General features: G+C 57.9%; 1 protein-coding gene across 5 annotated transcripts in view; it reads right to left on the bottom strand.

Moving 5' to 3' along the window:
* Window positions 1-15,635, bottom strand: part of ADAMTS14 (ADAM metallopeptidase with thrombospondin type 1 motif 14) — a 73,751-nt gene extending 58,116 nt beyond the window's left edge. For 2 of the 5 annotated variants that reach the window (XR_010412467.1, XM_064594770.1), the window contains exons 1-2: window positions 15,345-15,634; window positions 13,233-13,675 (exon numbers count right to left, since the gene is read on the bottom strand). Coding sequence is in view for 4 of the 5 variants with exons in the window: in XM_064594770.1 (XP_064450840.1) it covers window positions 13,233-13,675; window positions 15,345-15,426 (525 nt within the window). In the remaining variant the exon portion in view is untranslated. Of the gene's footprint in view, window positions 1-13,232; window positions 13,676-15,344 lie in introns of all 5 variants that reach the window. The other 3 variants (XM_064594767.1, XM_064594768.1, XM_064594769.1) reach the window with 2 other exon arrangements.
* Window positions 15,636-16,168: the final 533 nt, after the last annotated feature.

Genomic DNA, 16,168 nt, shown 5'->3' with positions numbered 1-16,168 from the left:
AGGATGGACTGAAGTCGTGACGCACAAAGGCCCTTCCCGAGGCACGGCCCACGGCAGGGCGGCAGGCTCTTCCGTTCCGTCCTTCTCTGGCCTGGCTCTCCCGGCACCCCCGACCTGACGCCAACTTTTCCATCAAACAGTAGACTTTTCCAGGAGGCCACAGCAGTGGGTGTCACTGCTAGATGCCCATTCAGGTTGCCAGGGGCATTTGCAGAATTACTGGCGCCAAGCCCACACCCCAGGCCAACGGATCAAATCTCAGCAGGTGCGGCCCGGGCATCAAGAGGTTCTCTGAGCCGCCCAGATAATTCTCCTGTGCCGCCGGGGCTGGGAACCACTGATCTAGACTCCGGAAGTTTCTCGACAATGGAATGTTGAAGGGTCATCGGAGTTCCACAGAGTAGTATCAGCTGCGGTCGTTGGACCAGAATCTGTTTGTCGTAATGCAGGAAATGGGCAAGACAGGGAAGGAGAGGACAATGAGAACGGGCCCTGAACGAGGGGGAGGGTGCTGGGCAGGCTGCATTTCTGCACACCTCTTATGTCGAGAGCCTGTCCCTGGGTGGGGCCTGACCAAGGACGGTCCACACCGCATCTACTTGTGCCTTAGGCACCGTCTGAGAACCTAACCACCTCCTTCCCTCCAGGGGTGACTCCACTGGGAATGAAGGATAATTCACCAACATTGCCCTGAGCTGGGTGAGTCGGGGAGGGGCTGTGATCTGCTGGGTGGCCAGTGGCAAGTCAGTGATGTCACGGCCACCCAAGCTGGGCAGTCCACGGTGCGGAGGGTGAGAACAAATAGTAGCCGTGCCTCTACGATGATGATGAAGGGGATGATTGATTCTGTCCTCTGGCACCGTAGAGAGCAGTTGCTTAGGTCTTCAAAAGCTTGGTAAATATTTTTAAAGGAAGGGTGCTCACTTTTCCTGACCCCGCCCCCCAGCAGTAGAGGGCCCAGCCCAGGGCAGGGCAGGGCCTCACACCTGCAGGTGCTCAGAGACTCCCCTTCTGCAGCAAACCCCCACCCTGGAGCCCAGCCAGAGTTCAGGGCAGAGCTTGCCAGGCTAGCAGCCACCCCCACTTTCCATTCCCTGTGCCCAGGAGCCACGTGGCTCTGAAGTGTCCCCCTCTATCACCACCATGGCCCGCCAAGCTCAGGCTGGGAGCACTACTTGGCCCCCTGCTTGGCCCTGAGTCTTGGCGGTAGCAGTAGCTTCAGGACAAGGAGACAGGAAGCAGCTTTCAAATGCCAGGAGGCAGTGTGGCTGCCAGGCCCTGAGCTGAGGAGGGGCTCCCTGCACCGTGGCCCTGCAGTCGGAGGCCCACAGCTCAGAAGCAAGGCAGCTGACCATGGAAGAGGTCCAGTCCTCCAGGAAGAGGTGGGCCAGTCCCGCCCAGAACTGAGGGCCAGCCCCCCCGCAGGTCACTTGTCCCAGCCAGACCTCCCCTCTCATCCATCTGACATCGCCCTGGCCCAGAGGGGTGCCGACTTGGTTTTAAGCCATGCTTCCCCCACATGAGGTCATGCATGTAAAATGTTTACCACCGAGTCTGACATACAGCAGGTCCGCAGCGAGTGATAAACGAGGGATGTGGTGGTGGCAGGGAAGGTTCCCTATGCAAGGCGGATAAGCATGGGGGGATGGAAGGAGGAGTGGGCCTAGTCACTGGGATTCCCGTGCAGGGCCCAGCTCCAGCCCACGAGGGGCCCCTGACCACACATGCGCTCTGGGCATCACTGCCCTCAGTGGAGAGGAATCCAGATTAGCTGGGGCAGGTTGCTGTCCTTACTCCTGACCTGGGCTTGGCACCATGAGCATGTTTTCCAGATTTCTCAGAACTCTGACACGTCACCAAATCTTGTCTGTGCTAAACCCTGTCAATTAACTAGCAACGCAAATGCTCACATCCCAGTGGCTTGGGCCACTCAGCAGGTACCCGAGTCCATACACCTCTGCAATTGTGCTTCTCCTAAAGCTCTGTCTGCTACAGTTCTTCTAGTCATTCACTCATTCATGGGCTATGTACTGAGCAGGCCCCATTCTCGGTACTGGGGACACAGCCACAAACCCCTCCTCACCTCGAGCCAGCGTTCTACGGAGCAGTGACACAAGCAATCAATAAGTAAAACCATGGCATACCAAATGGAAGGAGCCGTGGGGAAAACTTAAGCAGAGAGAGAAGTGGGATCTGAAATTTTAAAGAATGGAGTCAGGGAAGAGGTCACTCAGAAGGTGACATTTGAGCAAAAGCCTGAGGGAGATGAGGGGACAGCATCTGGGGAGGACGGCCCCGAAGGAGGGCAGTCAGGGGAGCACTGAGGGAAGGGGCAGAGGAGGTCCCAGGAGGACAGGGAGGAGGGACCACAGCCCCAGCCTGCTTGGCTCCCCCTACAGGAGCATCACGGAAGGGCTGGGAATGAACAAGACTGCCCCTGCTGCCCCTGGTGATGGAGACAGGGGCATGGATAGAGGCAGGGAGATTGGTTAGGGAGGCCATAACCGTCACCCCAGAGAGCGTGGTGTCTGGACCGCCCCCTGACTTGTTTTTCTTGTCAAGCCCTGTTTGTTTCCCTTTTGGAATTATTTACACTAAAAATCCACCCCCCTTCCCCCACTGCAGCCGCATAGGCCCTGTTCCACACCTGGAACCACACGTGTTCATGCGGCCCTCCGCACCTTCATGGCTGCAGTGAGCTCTGCCAGGAATGCCCCTCCAGCCGAGCTCAGATGTCACCCCATCATCGCTCCCTCCTCCGTGCCCTCAGCGGCTTGTGGCCGTGCTCTGTCCCCATCCAGGGGATATTCCTGTCTATTCCTCTTTGAAATGTGAGCTTCAGGAGCACAAGTACTGAGCCACACCAGGGGGCCAACTTTGGAACAAAACCCCCTTCAATAAGCATCCTTGGGGCCAAGCCTCCTTAACGAACTCCCTTGGGCATTATGGCCCTTCGTGAGAGATCTGCTCCCCCAGACAATGTGGCCACGGCTGAGGGGACAGCATGTTTTACCTAGAGCCTCCCCACCTAGGGACGACGAATTATGAGGTGACAAAGCACCAAGCACTCAACACACCCAGGCCGGCGGCCTGTCAGGCTACAGAACACAAGGCCTCTTTGGGCTGGAGGAGCTCGTTCAGAGTTGGGCTCCTGCCAGCTTCTAGGGGCGGAAATGAACCTCTGCTGTGGGGCGTGGGGGTTGGGGGGTAAGGGCATTTTCTGGACAGATCAGAGGTACAAATATTTGGTTGGCTTAAAAGCAAAGGCTGACAAAAGGCTTCAGGCAACCCGCTGGGAACAGGGTTTGCATTCAGACCAACTGTGTCTGGACAAACGCTTCCACCTTCAAACATTTCTCTGAAAGGGGCCTGTTCTACCGGCCCCTCGGCTGTGTTAGGGAAAGCAGAAGAAAAGGAGACTGCAGGGTGTCTGATAACCCTCTGACAAGTAATGTGGGCGAAACAGCAACCCACTGCCCTCCCGAATTTTGAAAATGGATAAACCAGTGGCAATGCTGACTTAGGGCCAAGAGACACCAGAAGGCTTTGTTCCACCTTCACATCCTAACTGGGCAGCTGACACTGTGTTTTCTTAGTTGGCTTCCCAGTTTTCAGGGAAACAAGGACATGCAGAAGTTGAGCATCCTGCCCTCGCAGTGGGATCCAGGCCAGAGGACTTGCCAGGACGTGTCCCAGCAGGCAACCGCCGGACCAATCGCTTCAGCATTTAGGCTCTGAAGCCGTTGCCATGGCTTCTGCATCTCTGGCCGGCACAGGGCTTACGTCCTGAGTCACTGTCATCATTTACTAGGTCCTTGTCCACTGACTCGGGAGAGGCTGAGTGGGATCGTAGGGGAGCACTGGACGGGGAGTCAGGGGTCCTGACACTTGCTCTGTGACCCTGGGTGAGTCTTTTCCCCTCCCTGAGCCTCAACTTTCCTCGTCTGGAAAACTTAAGAGGGGACCAAGAGGCCCTGAAAGCCTCCTCCGGACACAGCTGTCTGCACTCAGGCCAAAGTCAGGGTCATCTGGGCAAATGACGCTGAGCTGAACTCATCACTAGAGGTTTTCATAACACGAGGATTATTTGTGCTAACAGGAAACTCAGCTGCCAGAGCTGAGGCAGCCTGCAAAGATTACTGTTACTGTCGTCCAAGTCATTGCTGTTGTTTCTCAGGCTCTGCAGGCAGGGCAAGGCCTACCTGCTGAAAATGGAATGCCAGCCCTGGCAGATGGCTTGGAAACGTCCCACGGCACAAATGCCCTGGGTCCCCTCCAAAAGGCCCCCGCCCCCGGGCCTCTGCCCCTCTGAGTATGGGAGACAGAGGGAAGGCAAGCGCGGCCCCCACCACACTCAGCGGCCCAGAGGCCGCCCTCCTTCCAGCCAGCCTGAGGATGCCAGGGCAGGAAAATAAAACCAGCCCCCAGACCAGCCCTCACTGGCTCTGCTCAGAAGGAGCAGCAGTGAGGTGATGTCTGGCTTTTATTCCATATCATAAGTAAGTTATTAATCCTGGGCAGACAGCATGGCCCAGCTGTGGGGAGACTAGGGAGGTGAAACTCTGCAAGACCAGACCACCTTGAGGACCAGAAAACTACCCAGGACCCAGACCCTGCATGTCCGCTCAGACGGAGAGAGGCCCTGATGGGACAGGGCCTTCTGGGAAGCAAGAAGAGCACCGGAACAGGTGACCAGAGGTCTGGAAACAAACCTACTGTGGATCCTGCCTCAGTTTCCATATTTATTCCAAGAGATCAGTGACCATGATAAAGCTACTATTTATTGCTCCGGGCACTGTGGCAGCATGCTGGGTTTCTAATGAATAAAACTACAAGGCAGGACCCCCACTCTACAGATATGGAAACTGAGGCTCAGAGGGGTCAAGTGACTTGCCCGGAGTCATGTGGGAGAACGCCTGCAAAGCTGGCTGCAGTCTTCCTGGCCCTGTCCACACGCCTCTTTGCAGGGAGACTCCGCCGTCCCCTGCCCTCCAGAGGTGGCATCCATTCCCCTGCTCTCGGAAAATCTAGTCTGGCCTGGTGGCTCACTTTGACCCACAGAATGCACCGAAGCAACGTCAGGCAACTTGCCAGACTAGGCCTGAAGAGGTCCTGCCGCTTCTGCCCACACTCTCCTGGAGCGTCCCCTGACACAGCCGTGCAAGAGGCCTGTCCTGCCCACCGGACGGAGAGAGCGGGGCTGCCTGACCAGCGCTGACGCTGGATGCGGGAATGAGGCCCGCTCGGGCCTGCCAGGCCGGCCCACCCTCCAGCTGTGTGCAGCCACAGGGGAGCCCAGGAGCAAGTAGCAGAGGAAGTGCCCGGCCAACCTACAGTGGTGAGGAAGAACGTGCGGTCACAGTAAGCAGGTCCGTTTTAGGCCAGTTTGTCACACAGCCGTGGGTAACTGGTCCAGCCCCTCGGTTTCCCCACGTGGTATCTCCCCCCAGCAACACCCAGGCTGCCCGCCTCCTGGGATGTGGCTGAGGTCCAGGCACCCCCATGCTGACCATTGCCTCCGACCCCGCGGCCCCCAGGCCCTCATGGCCCGCACCCAGGAAGGGCCACTTCCCCGCTGGAGACCCGCAGTCAGCCTGGTGAGGCGTTCCCTCTCCCTCCAAAGAGATAATTTCCTGTTTTCACTCCACAAACATCAATTCTAAAGAGCAGATCCAGGGTTTTCCCCAGAAGAGTAGGCATGGTACCCTCCGTGGTACCCTCGGACGGGGCGTGAGCTCTGGAGACCAAAGAGGAGGGGGCCGCAGAGAGCAGGGAGGCAGACAGGCCTCAGCTCACACACCCACTCAGGCCCCCGGGTCGCGGCTGCGAGGACCACACGCTGGGCAAGCAGACTCGGGGGACAGCATGCCACGGCGGACCGGCACGTCTGCCAGGGCTGAGGAGATGCAAACGTAAGCTTTATGCCACCTTGGAAGCAAATCCTCCACCTTCCCTCACCGGGTCAGCTCACCCAGCAGCCACCGAAAGCCCACCCCGAGGCAGGCCCTGTGCCAGGGTCCGAAGGACACACAGGTGACTAAGCTCAGACCCCACCCTTTGCGAACCCAGTGGGACTGTTCTGGTGAGAATGCAAACTGTGCGGGGAGCAGGGTGCAGCCTGAGAAAAACTAACAGGCCTGGTGGGGTCAGGACCGGGATGGACTCTGGCTGCCCAGCTGAAAGCCCAGGGACCTCTCTGGTGGGGAGGGGGGGGTTGTCAAGCAGACTAATGAGATGCTCTTGACTTCCTCTTCTTTCCCATCACCCAGCCCCTCAGACCCAGCAGATTCAACCCGTAAGCTCACACCATTCCATAGCAACAGCTGGAGCAATGCACGTACTGTGTTAATAGGCCCCTTGCACGCAGGACAACTCCATGAAGTGACCTCTACTATGATCCCTGCTTCACGGACGAGGAAACCGAGGCACAGAGAGGTCCAGTAATTGTCCAAGGCCACACAGCACGTAAAAGCTGGAGCTGGGATTTCAACCCGGGTGATCTGGTTGCAGATCCCCTCACAAACTGCCCTGCTGGCGATCCGAGGCCTCTAGCTAATTGTCCTACTGTGCTGGGCCCACACACCGTCGTAACCAAACAGAACACTTAAAAATCGTCACTGCTAATTGCTCCTTCAAATACCCAAAGACCTTGCAAAGCCAGACCGGCACTCCCTTTAAACAGGGCACAGTCCCACCTCCCCTACTATCCCAGGCCCTTTCTCTTTCTCCTGTGACTCCCTGCTCCTGGAGGCACCTCAAGTCTCAGCCTCCTGGGCTGCGTGAGCCCCAGCCCATGCTCCGCGCTTAGGCAATGAAAAGATGTAAGCCAGTCCCCGGTTTCTGGGAACCAGGTGGCTGAGATGGGGGGATGTATCAAGCCGAGGGAAGGGGAAGGCTCTGTGGGAGGTGTGAACAGCCTGAGCCAAGGTGGGGGCCTGCAGAGCAAGGTGTGAACGCATCAGCTCGGCTGGGGTGGGGGTCTGCAGAGCAGAAGCCACTCTCCAGGCTGGGGACGCAGGGGGAGCAAGGAGGTGAGGCCAGAACGCCTCTGTCCCTCCCGGGGTTGTCAGCACACCTGTGTGAGGGCAGGCGGCCCCCAGGCCACAATGTACAGAGACAAACCAGCTGGGTGGCTGGAGGAGGGTACCTCTGGAACTCTAGGCCTCACACTCCACATCCCCAGGACTGCAGGGCAGAGCCGGGGGCTTCCCACAGAGCTGCCGGGTCAGCCTACCGCCGCCCCCCCCAACCCCCGCCAGCAAGGAGCAGTCCCCGTGGCAAGAACAGGTGCTGACGGGAACACCAGTGAGCCACAGGCTAATCTGTGGCATGGGTATCAGCATCTCACCCCAGTACGAATGTAACTCTAGCTTACAAACCTCCTATGGCTCCCTATGGCCAGAGGGGCAAGTCTAAGCTCCACGGGGAGGCAGAGATTTTCCAAATGACATTTTCACTGCTCCCCATCTCCCACGGAGGGCTGGGATGACTCACCCTCTCCTGAATCCTGGGAAGACACAGGATTTCCTCCCCTGCAGACTGCCTACAGTTTCTACCTCTTGGCTTTGAGAACTCTTATTGTGGCTTTAAAATGTGGCCCAAATGTCCTCTCCCTCGGAAGCCTTCCCTGAGCACCTCTCCTTTGCAATGTTCACCTCCAGACCACCCACCGAGGGCATTCTGCTTCCCTGCATCCCCACAAAACACTGAAGTTCAATGCAGTCTGCCTTGTTTCACTCTGTCCACTGCGCACATCTGCCTTCTCTTTCAGCTGTGGGCTTCTGGAGAGGGAGACAGGGTTGAGTTTCATCCCTGCACTCGCAGGAGCTGGTCAAGGGCCGGTTTCTGGGCAGGGGCCCATGAATTGTTAACATAGTGCTCCCCTGAGCCTCTCAGTATTCCTTTCCGGGAGGGCACGTGGGGTTATCTCAGATGGGTCATGATGCTCACACTTCCACGCTTCAAGCAAGTGCCAGTCGGCTGATGGTACAGAGAAGATTGCCAAAGCAGAGGGAAGGCAGGGCTTGGCCTGCCCGGGGACCAGAGATGGCCTCAGACCCGCCCCAGAGAACACCGCTAATCTACATACTCTTGCAATACAACAGACTCTAACCACATCTGCACTGTTTTCCACTATTCATAGTAACTATGATTGCTGTAGCAATTACTATAGAGAAGTAATAAACATTACTATAAGAATCACTGAAATAAACTCCCTTTTTAAGACCCTGCCATATACCAGAGATTGCACTTTTTTTATTATCTTATTTAATCCTCTGAACAATCCTACAGGTGGTTGCTCCTCCACGCGCCCCCCACCCTTAAAGATGAGGAATCTAAGCCCAGAGGGATTTAGAAACTCACTCAAGGTCACGCAGCTAGTCTGGACCCGAGCAAAGAGACCCCACACTTCCACCACCCTAGACTGTCTCCTCATAATTACTAACAAAACCTCTCTCAGGTCTTTCTGCTGGCCAGCCACATTTTATAAGAGCTTTATTGAAATGTAATTCATATAGCATACAATTCACCCATTTAAAGGGTAGAGTTTAATGGTATTTAGTACACGCACAGAGCTGTGCAATCACCACCACCATCCATTTTAGAACATTTCCTCATCACCCCATAACGAAACCCCGGCCCTTGTCACCATCCATCGCCACCTGCCCTCTCCCCCACTGTAATCCCATTCTAAAGACAAAGGCCTGAGGTTCAGAGAGCTGCTGGGACTTGTACATCAGGCAGGGGATAAGAAGCAGGGCTGGGACTCAGCCCCCCTGCCCCTCCTCCCACGGCCTGCCAGGGGTCTACTCTGTAACCCATTAAAAATGCATGATCTGCAGAGGGTGGAAAACAGAACCAGATGGTGACAAAGCCTACACGTGCCTTCCTTCCACACCAGGCCTGTGACTCACAGCATCGCTGAAGGCAAAGGGAGGAGACACACAGCACAGCCAAGTCCCCATCGCCCCAATGCCCAGGCAGGGAGGCCCGGGACCCAGAGAGGCAGAGATGGCAGTGGGGGGGGGGGAGCCTTTTAGTCTGGGTTCTAGATGGTATGTGGGGTCCCCACGCTCCTGATCCCATTCCTGTACCCCACAAACCCTCCTGGGCCCACAAAGAACTGGCCCTGACCCCAGGTCTCCATGTTCCTCTCAGGAATTCAGAACCATAATCACTAACAGGGGGTCTGTTCTGCACTTGGCCCCCAGCTGGAGGGGTCCTGAGATGACCCAGGCCCTCCCCGCCCACCAGCCCTCAGAGGCTGGGGGTCACAGGAGTGTCGGGACAACCACTACACTGATTGACCGGGCTCCCCGAGAAAGGCCCTGGACAGTGGTCCATCAGATTGCTGCTGCTGCCTGGGTACATTCCCAGTTGGGGACCCTAGGGTCTCACAGCTGCCCCCAGCCCCAGAGGAAACACTCTGCAGGTTGAACATGGCCTCCCCACAGCCCTTCTTCCCTTCCCCCAAACATTCTCAAGCCTGCCCTGGGTCAGTCATTCTCTCCGCTGGCCAGAGGCCCAGCACTTTCTCTCATGTTTATGATGTTTGACCAGGCTTGAGCCAATGCCACCTCCTCCGGGGAGCCTTCCTAGATGCCCTAACCAAAAATTGGTCCTTCTGCTGCTGCCTCACACAAGATTGTCATTTGTCTGCTTTTATGTCTGGGTCCCCATCACCCTACAAACTCATCCAGGCCAGAGGTCCTGGCTTCCTCCTTCCTGGGTCCTTCCTGAACCCCCTCCCCACCGCTGTGCCACACCAGGCCCTCCAGAAGAGCAGGTGGGAAGTGACAGGAAGTCCCCATTCCTGGGTCTTAGCAGGAGTTAACCACAGCGCACTGAACCCTCCCCCAGTGTCCATCCCAGGGCCCCATGGCTGAGTGACTCTATGGGATGGCAGCAGATGGGAAGGCAGTGATGCTTGCTGCCCCCCACTGCAGGGTCCAGTTGGAAATGAGGGTCAAGCCACCAGTTTAGACATGGCGCTTCTCCCCAGAGCAGCTAAGATCCAAATGGCTGCATTCTGTCCACACAAAGGAGTCTCTGTTCAAGACCTTCTCACACTTGGGAGGTTTGCTTGGCCACGAGGGCCAAGCTCAGGGCTGGTGTCTTTCCTCCCTGTACCTGCAGTGCAGCCCCGTCCCACACAGAGCAGATCCTAGGACCAGCCAGCGACGGAGGCGTCGACTATAGGTTTAGAGAGGTCTGGCTTCAAAGCCCTTCGGCAAGGCCTGCCCCGTGTCACAAAGCACCGATGCCAGAGATGGCAGGGGCTCTGAGCCCTTCCATTCCAGCCTCGGAGATCTACCCAAGAGGCAAGTGGAGCCCAGAGAAGGAAGGTGGGCTGCTCAGGGTCACACAGCCCTGTACCGCCAACTCCCAGATACTGGGCTGCCCCATCCCCACTCTGGACCCCCTCTCCTATCCTGCCCTTCCCTCAAGGTCAGGCCAAGGCCCACCTTCCCAGTGTGTCTCCTGGGATCCCCTCCCCAGTTCCATCTGGCACTGTGATGCGCTCTCACTTGCTCTTCCCTCTGCCCAGAATGCCTTCCCCGCCGTCTGACCCCAGCAAACTTCTACTCATCCTTCAAGGCCCCGTTCATATGTCACCTTCTCTGGCACCAAAGACAACAACCACTCCCACCGACTGAGTACCATCCCCACCTGGCCACGGCAAACCAACAAGTGAATGCTGAAACCACCAGAGGGGTTTCTCCTGCTTAGCACCCAAGTTCCTTGAGGGCAGGGACGGAACTCTTTGCAAAGCAGGGTAATGACAACATCTGCATACACACCACATACGACTGAAGGGTTTTACCAACTATTGGGTCCTGTGCGAACAGAAGCTGTCTGCATTAGTTTCAGCTCTCCCCGCCGCGGCTCCGTTTCCTCGTCTACACGATGAGCGAAGTTAACGAATGTGCGAGACCCAGTGCGGGCTGGGCCTGGGTGGCGGGAAGGACTCCCTGCCACTACTATTCTACATGTCCTTTTCATTTTCTTACATCTCCCTGAGGACTTGCCCATTGCCAGTGGTCAATACATAGTTTTTTGGAAGGAATGACTTCGGGACATGAGATGCCAAGGAAGATGGGGTTAAGATCCAAAGACCACATACAGATATAGAGCTAAATCTTATCAGAGATGCTGCACTGTGGCCTTTGAGTCCAAAGGTGGCTCACCTGGGTCTCTGCGAACAGCCCCTTGCTCTCAGGGGACACAGGGCAGCTTTCTGGAATGGGCCGGAGACGTGGAAACCTCTGGCCTGGGGAGACCTCTGCACTGGGCTGTGGCCGGGGACTGGCTCGGGAGAGAGCCAAAGGCAAAAGCGGTGGTCTGGTGGCAAGCAAAGACCGTGGACAGTTACTTAGTGATGGTGTTGATCATCCACTGACACCTGTGTCAGGGCCCCAGGGTACTTTTACGGAGGTAGCAAGAGAAGTGGGAGACACAGCCCGGTCCCGGAATGGCAGGCAGCCTCTGCGGCTGAGGGCTGTAGGAGTTCACCATGCAATGCAGTCAAGCCACCGGTCTGCTCCAGCACTTTCCATCTCTCCCTCTGCCCCGACACTGTGTCCCCGGGCGACTCCAAGCATTCCTTGGGATTTCCGAGCCAAACTGTGGCCACAGCAGAGCCCCACCCAGCAGGCTTCTGCTGCACACACCTGCTGGTCCAGGGTGGGGGGCCCCTAAGTCTCGCCCGGGCGTCAGGACAAGGCCTCAGCCTTCTGCAGCCGTCCTCACAACCCGGGCTTCTCCAAGTCGGCCTCACAGAACCCTTGCGGGCCGGGTAATTCCAGCATACGCTCAGCCTTGATAAACCAACCACTGCCTAGACCATGCCTCTCAAGGGGGGGCGCCACCACCTCCAATGTGGACAAACCTCATTCTTTGGAAGGCAAAAAATGTATTCTTTTCATATGTATATATATATATATATATATCAAGCACAGATACACATGCAATTTATAAACAGATGTGCAGTGTATCTGTGGTATTAAAATTTCATGGAGGAGGGCAGTCAGAGAAAAAAAATGGCTAGAAAGACTCTTTGGGGGGGGTGATAATGAAAAAAAGATCAAGAAGCACTGGCCCAGACAAAGGTCGTGTGACATTCAGCAGGAAGACACCTCACAAGGATGGGAAGACAGTGAGGAGTGCTCCCAGCCCTGCTAGGGAAGAAAGACCCCCTTTCCCATCTCCCCAGATCTGACTCATCCCTCACTTCAAGCGAAAGGGCAGAGCAAGAGAGTCCTTTCCTGGGACACGTCGGCTCCTACCTGACAACGCAGAGGTCACAGAAGGAATGCCCACCAGGTCCCTGGGCCTGCCACACAGGCTCACAAAGACCTGACCCACGGGGGATGGAGTTGAACCCCAGCATGAGTCAAGCCTCAGACAGGGGCCACCCATGGCTTTCTGGTTCACCATAGGGAGCCAACGAGCAGGGCGTTCCAAGCTTGGAGGGAGGGAACAGGTCCTGAGAAAGGGAGCTCCCAGAGCAGGGCACTGGGAAAGAGCAGGCTGATTTTAGGACCAAACACAGTGGGGGATAAGGAAGGACATAACAGTAAGAATCCTAACAGCCGCTAATACCACCAGAGCCTTGACCCCATGCCAGGCAGGTGCTGACCATTGACCATGCTATCTGGTAAGGTAGGTCCCATCATCATCACTACCACGTCACCTCTGTGAGAGCAAAGGACCATGTGCGCCCCTGGTCCTCCCATAATCTCTGGAGCCTGAACAGTGCGGGGCACAGGGGATGCGCACAGTAAATATGTGCATTATGAATAAATGCTCACTTCACACATAAGGGAAAGCAGCACAGAGAAGGTGAGTCACTTCTCTGAGCTTCAAGGCCAGTGAGGGGCACAGCCAGGATTCAATCCCAGCAGAGCCGGCCTTCCTTAGCCCCGCATGTGTCTGGGCTAGGCAAGCTGGAGTCCCAGTGTGTCCACGGACAGTGAGGGAGTGAACAAGGCACTATCCCCACCAGGCCCTGCACACCCGCTAGAGTGGGAACCTGGTGGCCAGTGGGGCGTGCAGAGCACTCTGGAGCAGGGAAGCCTGTGACTTGGCCCAAACCATACACTAGGCCCACAGGAGTCCCAAACACAGGGGAGCTAAGGAGAAAACGATGTCAGACTGGCTCAGTAGCTGCGGGGGGGTGGGGGGGAGGGGGGCATGCCAAAAATTGGCTTGATGAAAGGCTTGTCCCTTACCAATCCGTCGCAGTTGCTGATGGCGACAGCTGCCCCTGGCATGCCCGTGATGTCCCCGGTGTAGACACACTCCCGCCGCAGGGGCTGTCGGAACAGCTCCCGAAAATCCTCCTGCCACTCCACTGTGGCTCCGGGCACCACCAGCCGTCGGTTGGGCCGCAGGCGCAAATGTAGTTCCTCCCCAAAAACCGTGACATTGAAGTAGAGGGAGGGGCGCCCCACCCGGCCAGGCTGCAGGGTGGCTCCTTCTTGGCGCAGGAGGCTGCGGGCCGCCCGGAGGCGACCTGAGTGTGACTGTGGTGGGGGCACCCCCTCGGCTCCTGCACTCCCTGCAGAGGCTGCTGCCGGCCCAGACAGCACATGGGAGAGGAAGCGTCCCCGAAAATCCGTGCTGCATGGCACTGTCACACCATAGTCACGGAGCTTTCCAGAGAGACGCAGTTCTGCTGGAATAAACAAGGAGTTATATCAACGTAGTCTGTGCAAAGTAGTCTGGGCAATCCCACGGGGGCAGGGAGGGGCTCTGCAACCCTGAGCGTCGCCTCGGAGGGACTCCTTAGCCCAAGTTCATCAGAGACTCATCCAGGGCTTCCTGAGCCTCAGGATCTCTGCACTTGGATGAACGGCGTTCAAGAACTCTGTGGACATAATTTGCTCCCTGTAGTCCCCAAGGCCCTGTTAAACTTAACAGAAGAAAAGAATGATGCCAGAGTCCTGTCTGCCACTCTAGCAACTAGCCTTCCAACTTTGGGCACTGCCAAGGAATGGGCTGAGATTCCCCGAAAGCCCCCAGAGCAAAGAGAGGGATGGCTGAAGTCACCAGCTTGGGGTAGGGCCCTCCTCCTCGCCAAGCTCTCGAAACACAGCTGGCAAAACAAACACACCTAGAAACCCAGGGGATCCAGGGCACGTGTCAGGGAGAAAGGAGGAGCCGGAGAGGGGGAGGGAGGGAATACAGGTTCTATATTTTTCCAAGTTTAGAAAGAAAACTTTTTAAAGTAAACAGAGGCTGCTGAGATTTCTACATGGCCCAGCACCAAGCCCGGTAAATACAGATCTTCAAAAATAAAAGGAGACGGACGGGGTGACCTGCCCACTCGGACTGAATCAAGTGTGAGGTCATGGCCCCATGCTCCAGGCTGCATGCCAGCAGCCAGGTCCTCACACAGCTCTCCCCCAGCCCAGCCAGGCCCAGCAGGAATGACAGCTCGCTGGCTTCCAGGCTTGGTGACTCAGGGACTGGAGTTTGGAGGGATTTTCATTTCCGCATGGCTCTATCTCTTGCCTCCCTGGGCCCCTTCATGCTACTGATGAAGCCTAGAAAATGAGGTCCCCCCCAAAACCCCCCATGCCCAAGGCAGTTCCGGTGGGGGAGTACTGACCCTCCTCTGGTTTTACCCATTAAGACCCCCAAGATTTCTGCTAGAGAGAGCCCACTTCAGTACATGAACAGAGCTCACACACAAGCAGGCAGTCTGCCTGGAAATGACCAGAGCCATGCTCAGAGTCATGCTCAGAGCCACAGCAGGTGAGGTGCGGGGTGTCTGGCTGTGTGTGAGATGGACCGGGTCTGCACAGAGCCGGAGAATGCCGGAGGAGAGGGCTAGGCATGTGTTTCCAAGCCGGAATGTGAGTGCCAGGTGCTCCCTGGGGTGTGGGGCAACCACCTGCCAGCCTGATTCTGTGAGGATGAGACAGACACGTGCACACAAGTTGGAGACGGAGAAGTTACTAAAAGTGAAAGGCACACAGGACAGAGACAGACCAATAATGTGTGTGTGCGTGTGCGTGTAAGAGAGAGGGGGGAGAATGAAAACGAGAGAGCGCGAAATACAGAGACAAAGACCAATATACAGCCCCCTAAGAAGAGACTCCATATTCCCAAAACTCCCAAAACGTCTCCCGGGGTCTCTCTCCACCTCTCGTGCCCGAAAGGAGGAGCAATCTCGGGTCAGCGCCGGGGGGACACAGGGGAAGAAACGAGCTCAAGCCCAGGGCGCGCACCCCTCCCACTCGCTCCAATGCCGCCCGGCTCCTCGGGCCCCCTGGGGCCAGCCGGACTCTCGGGCCCCCGGGACCCCTCGCGCCCCCGCGCGCCCGGCCTGCACGCACCTGGGGTCCGGCTGCCCGCGGCGGCGCAGAGCGCACAGTGCAGGGGCAGCAGGCAGGACAGCAGCGCGCGGAGCCGAGCCATGTGGCCGCGCGCGGACGCGGGCCGGAGGGCGCCCGAGCCCCCCGCTCCGGGCTGCCGGCAAGGCTGGAGCGCGCCCCGGACTGCCGAGCGCGGGCCACCCGGCCTCCGCCTGCTCCGCCGCCGCCGGCCCGCCGGCTCCCGGCCCCCCGCCCGCGCCACCGCCTGGACCGCTGGCTCCGCGCGCCCGAGGCTGCCGGCGGGAGAGCGGAGCGGCCGACGCGCCAGCGCCCCCGGTGCCAACTGCCGCGAGCCGGTCGGTCCGCCCGCGCCGTGACGCTCCGGGACGCGGCGGGAGCCGGCCTAGGGGGCGGCGGGGCGGGCCGGGCCTGGGGGAGGGGGGGTGCACGCTGGCGGGGCGGGGCCGGGCGCGGGTCGGACGGGGGGCGCCGCGCGGCCGGGGCGGAGCGCGGGGCCGGGGAGTGCAGCGGCCCAGCCGGATCGGAAGTGCCACGCGGAGCCGGCCGCCGGGGCTCCCCCCAGAGTGACGGTCCGTGGCCGTAGCCGCTTTCCTTGTCCCCTCGCTTCCCCTTACTTGACCGCAGGGCCCCCCTCTCCAGAGCCACTGGGCCGAAGGGATGTCCAACTCCGTTTGGGTGGGGAGACGGGGAGCACCTCTCCTCCCCAAGAGAGGGTGTCTCCTTCTTTCTCTCCTAATGGTCTTGACGCCCTCCACTAACCTTTGACCCCTTGGATCTACCCATTTCGCAGACTGCAGTTCTCTCTGCCCCCAGTTGCAGTGAGC

This window comes from Mirounga angustirostris, unplaced genomic scaffold, assembly GCF_029215605.1.
Source record: "Mirounga angustirostris isolate CCGP_5_RB_7025 unplaced genomic scaffold, mMirAng1.0.hap1 SCAF_6, whole genome shotgun sequence".
Taxonomy (NCBI): domain Eukaryota; kingdom Metazoa; phylum Chordata; class Mammalia; order Carnivora; family Phocidae; genus Mirounga; species Mirounga angustirostris.
Note: the sequence above shows the minus strand (reverse complement) of the source record. Positions and strands in the feature narration are given on the sequence as shown.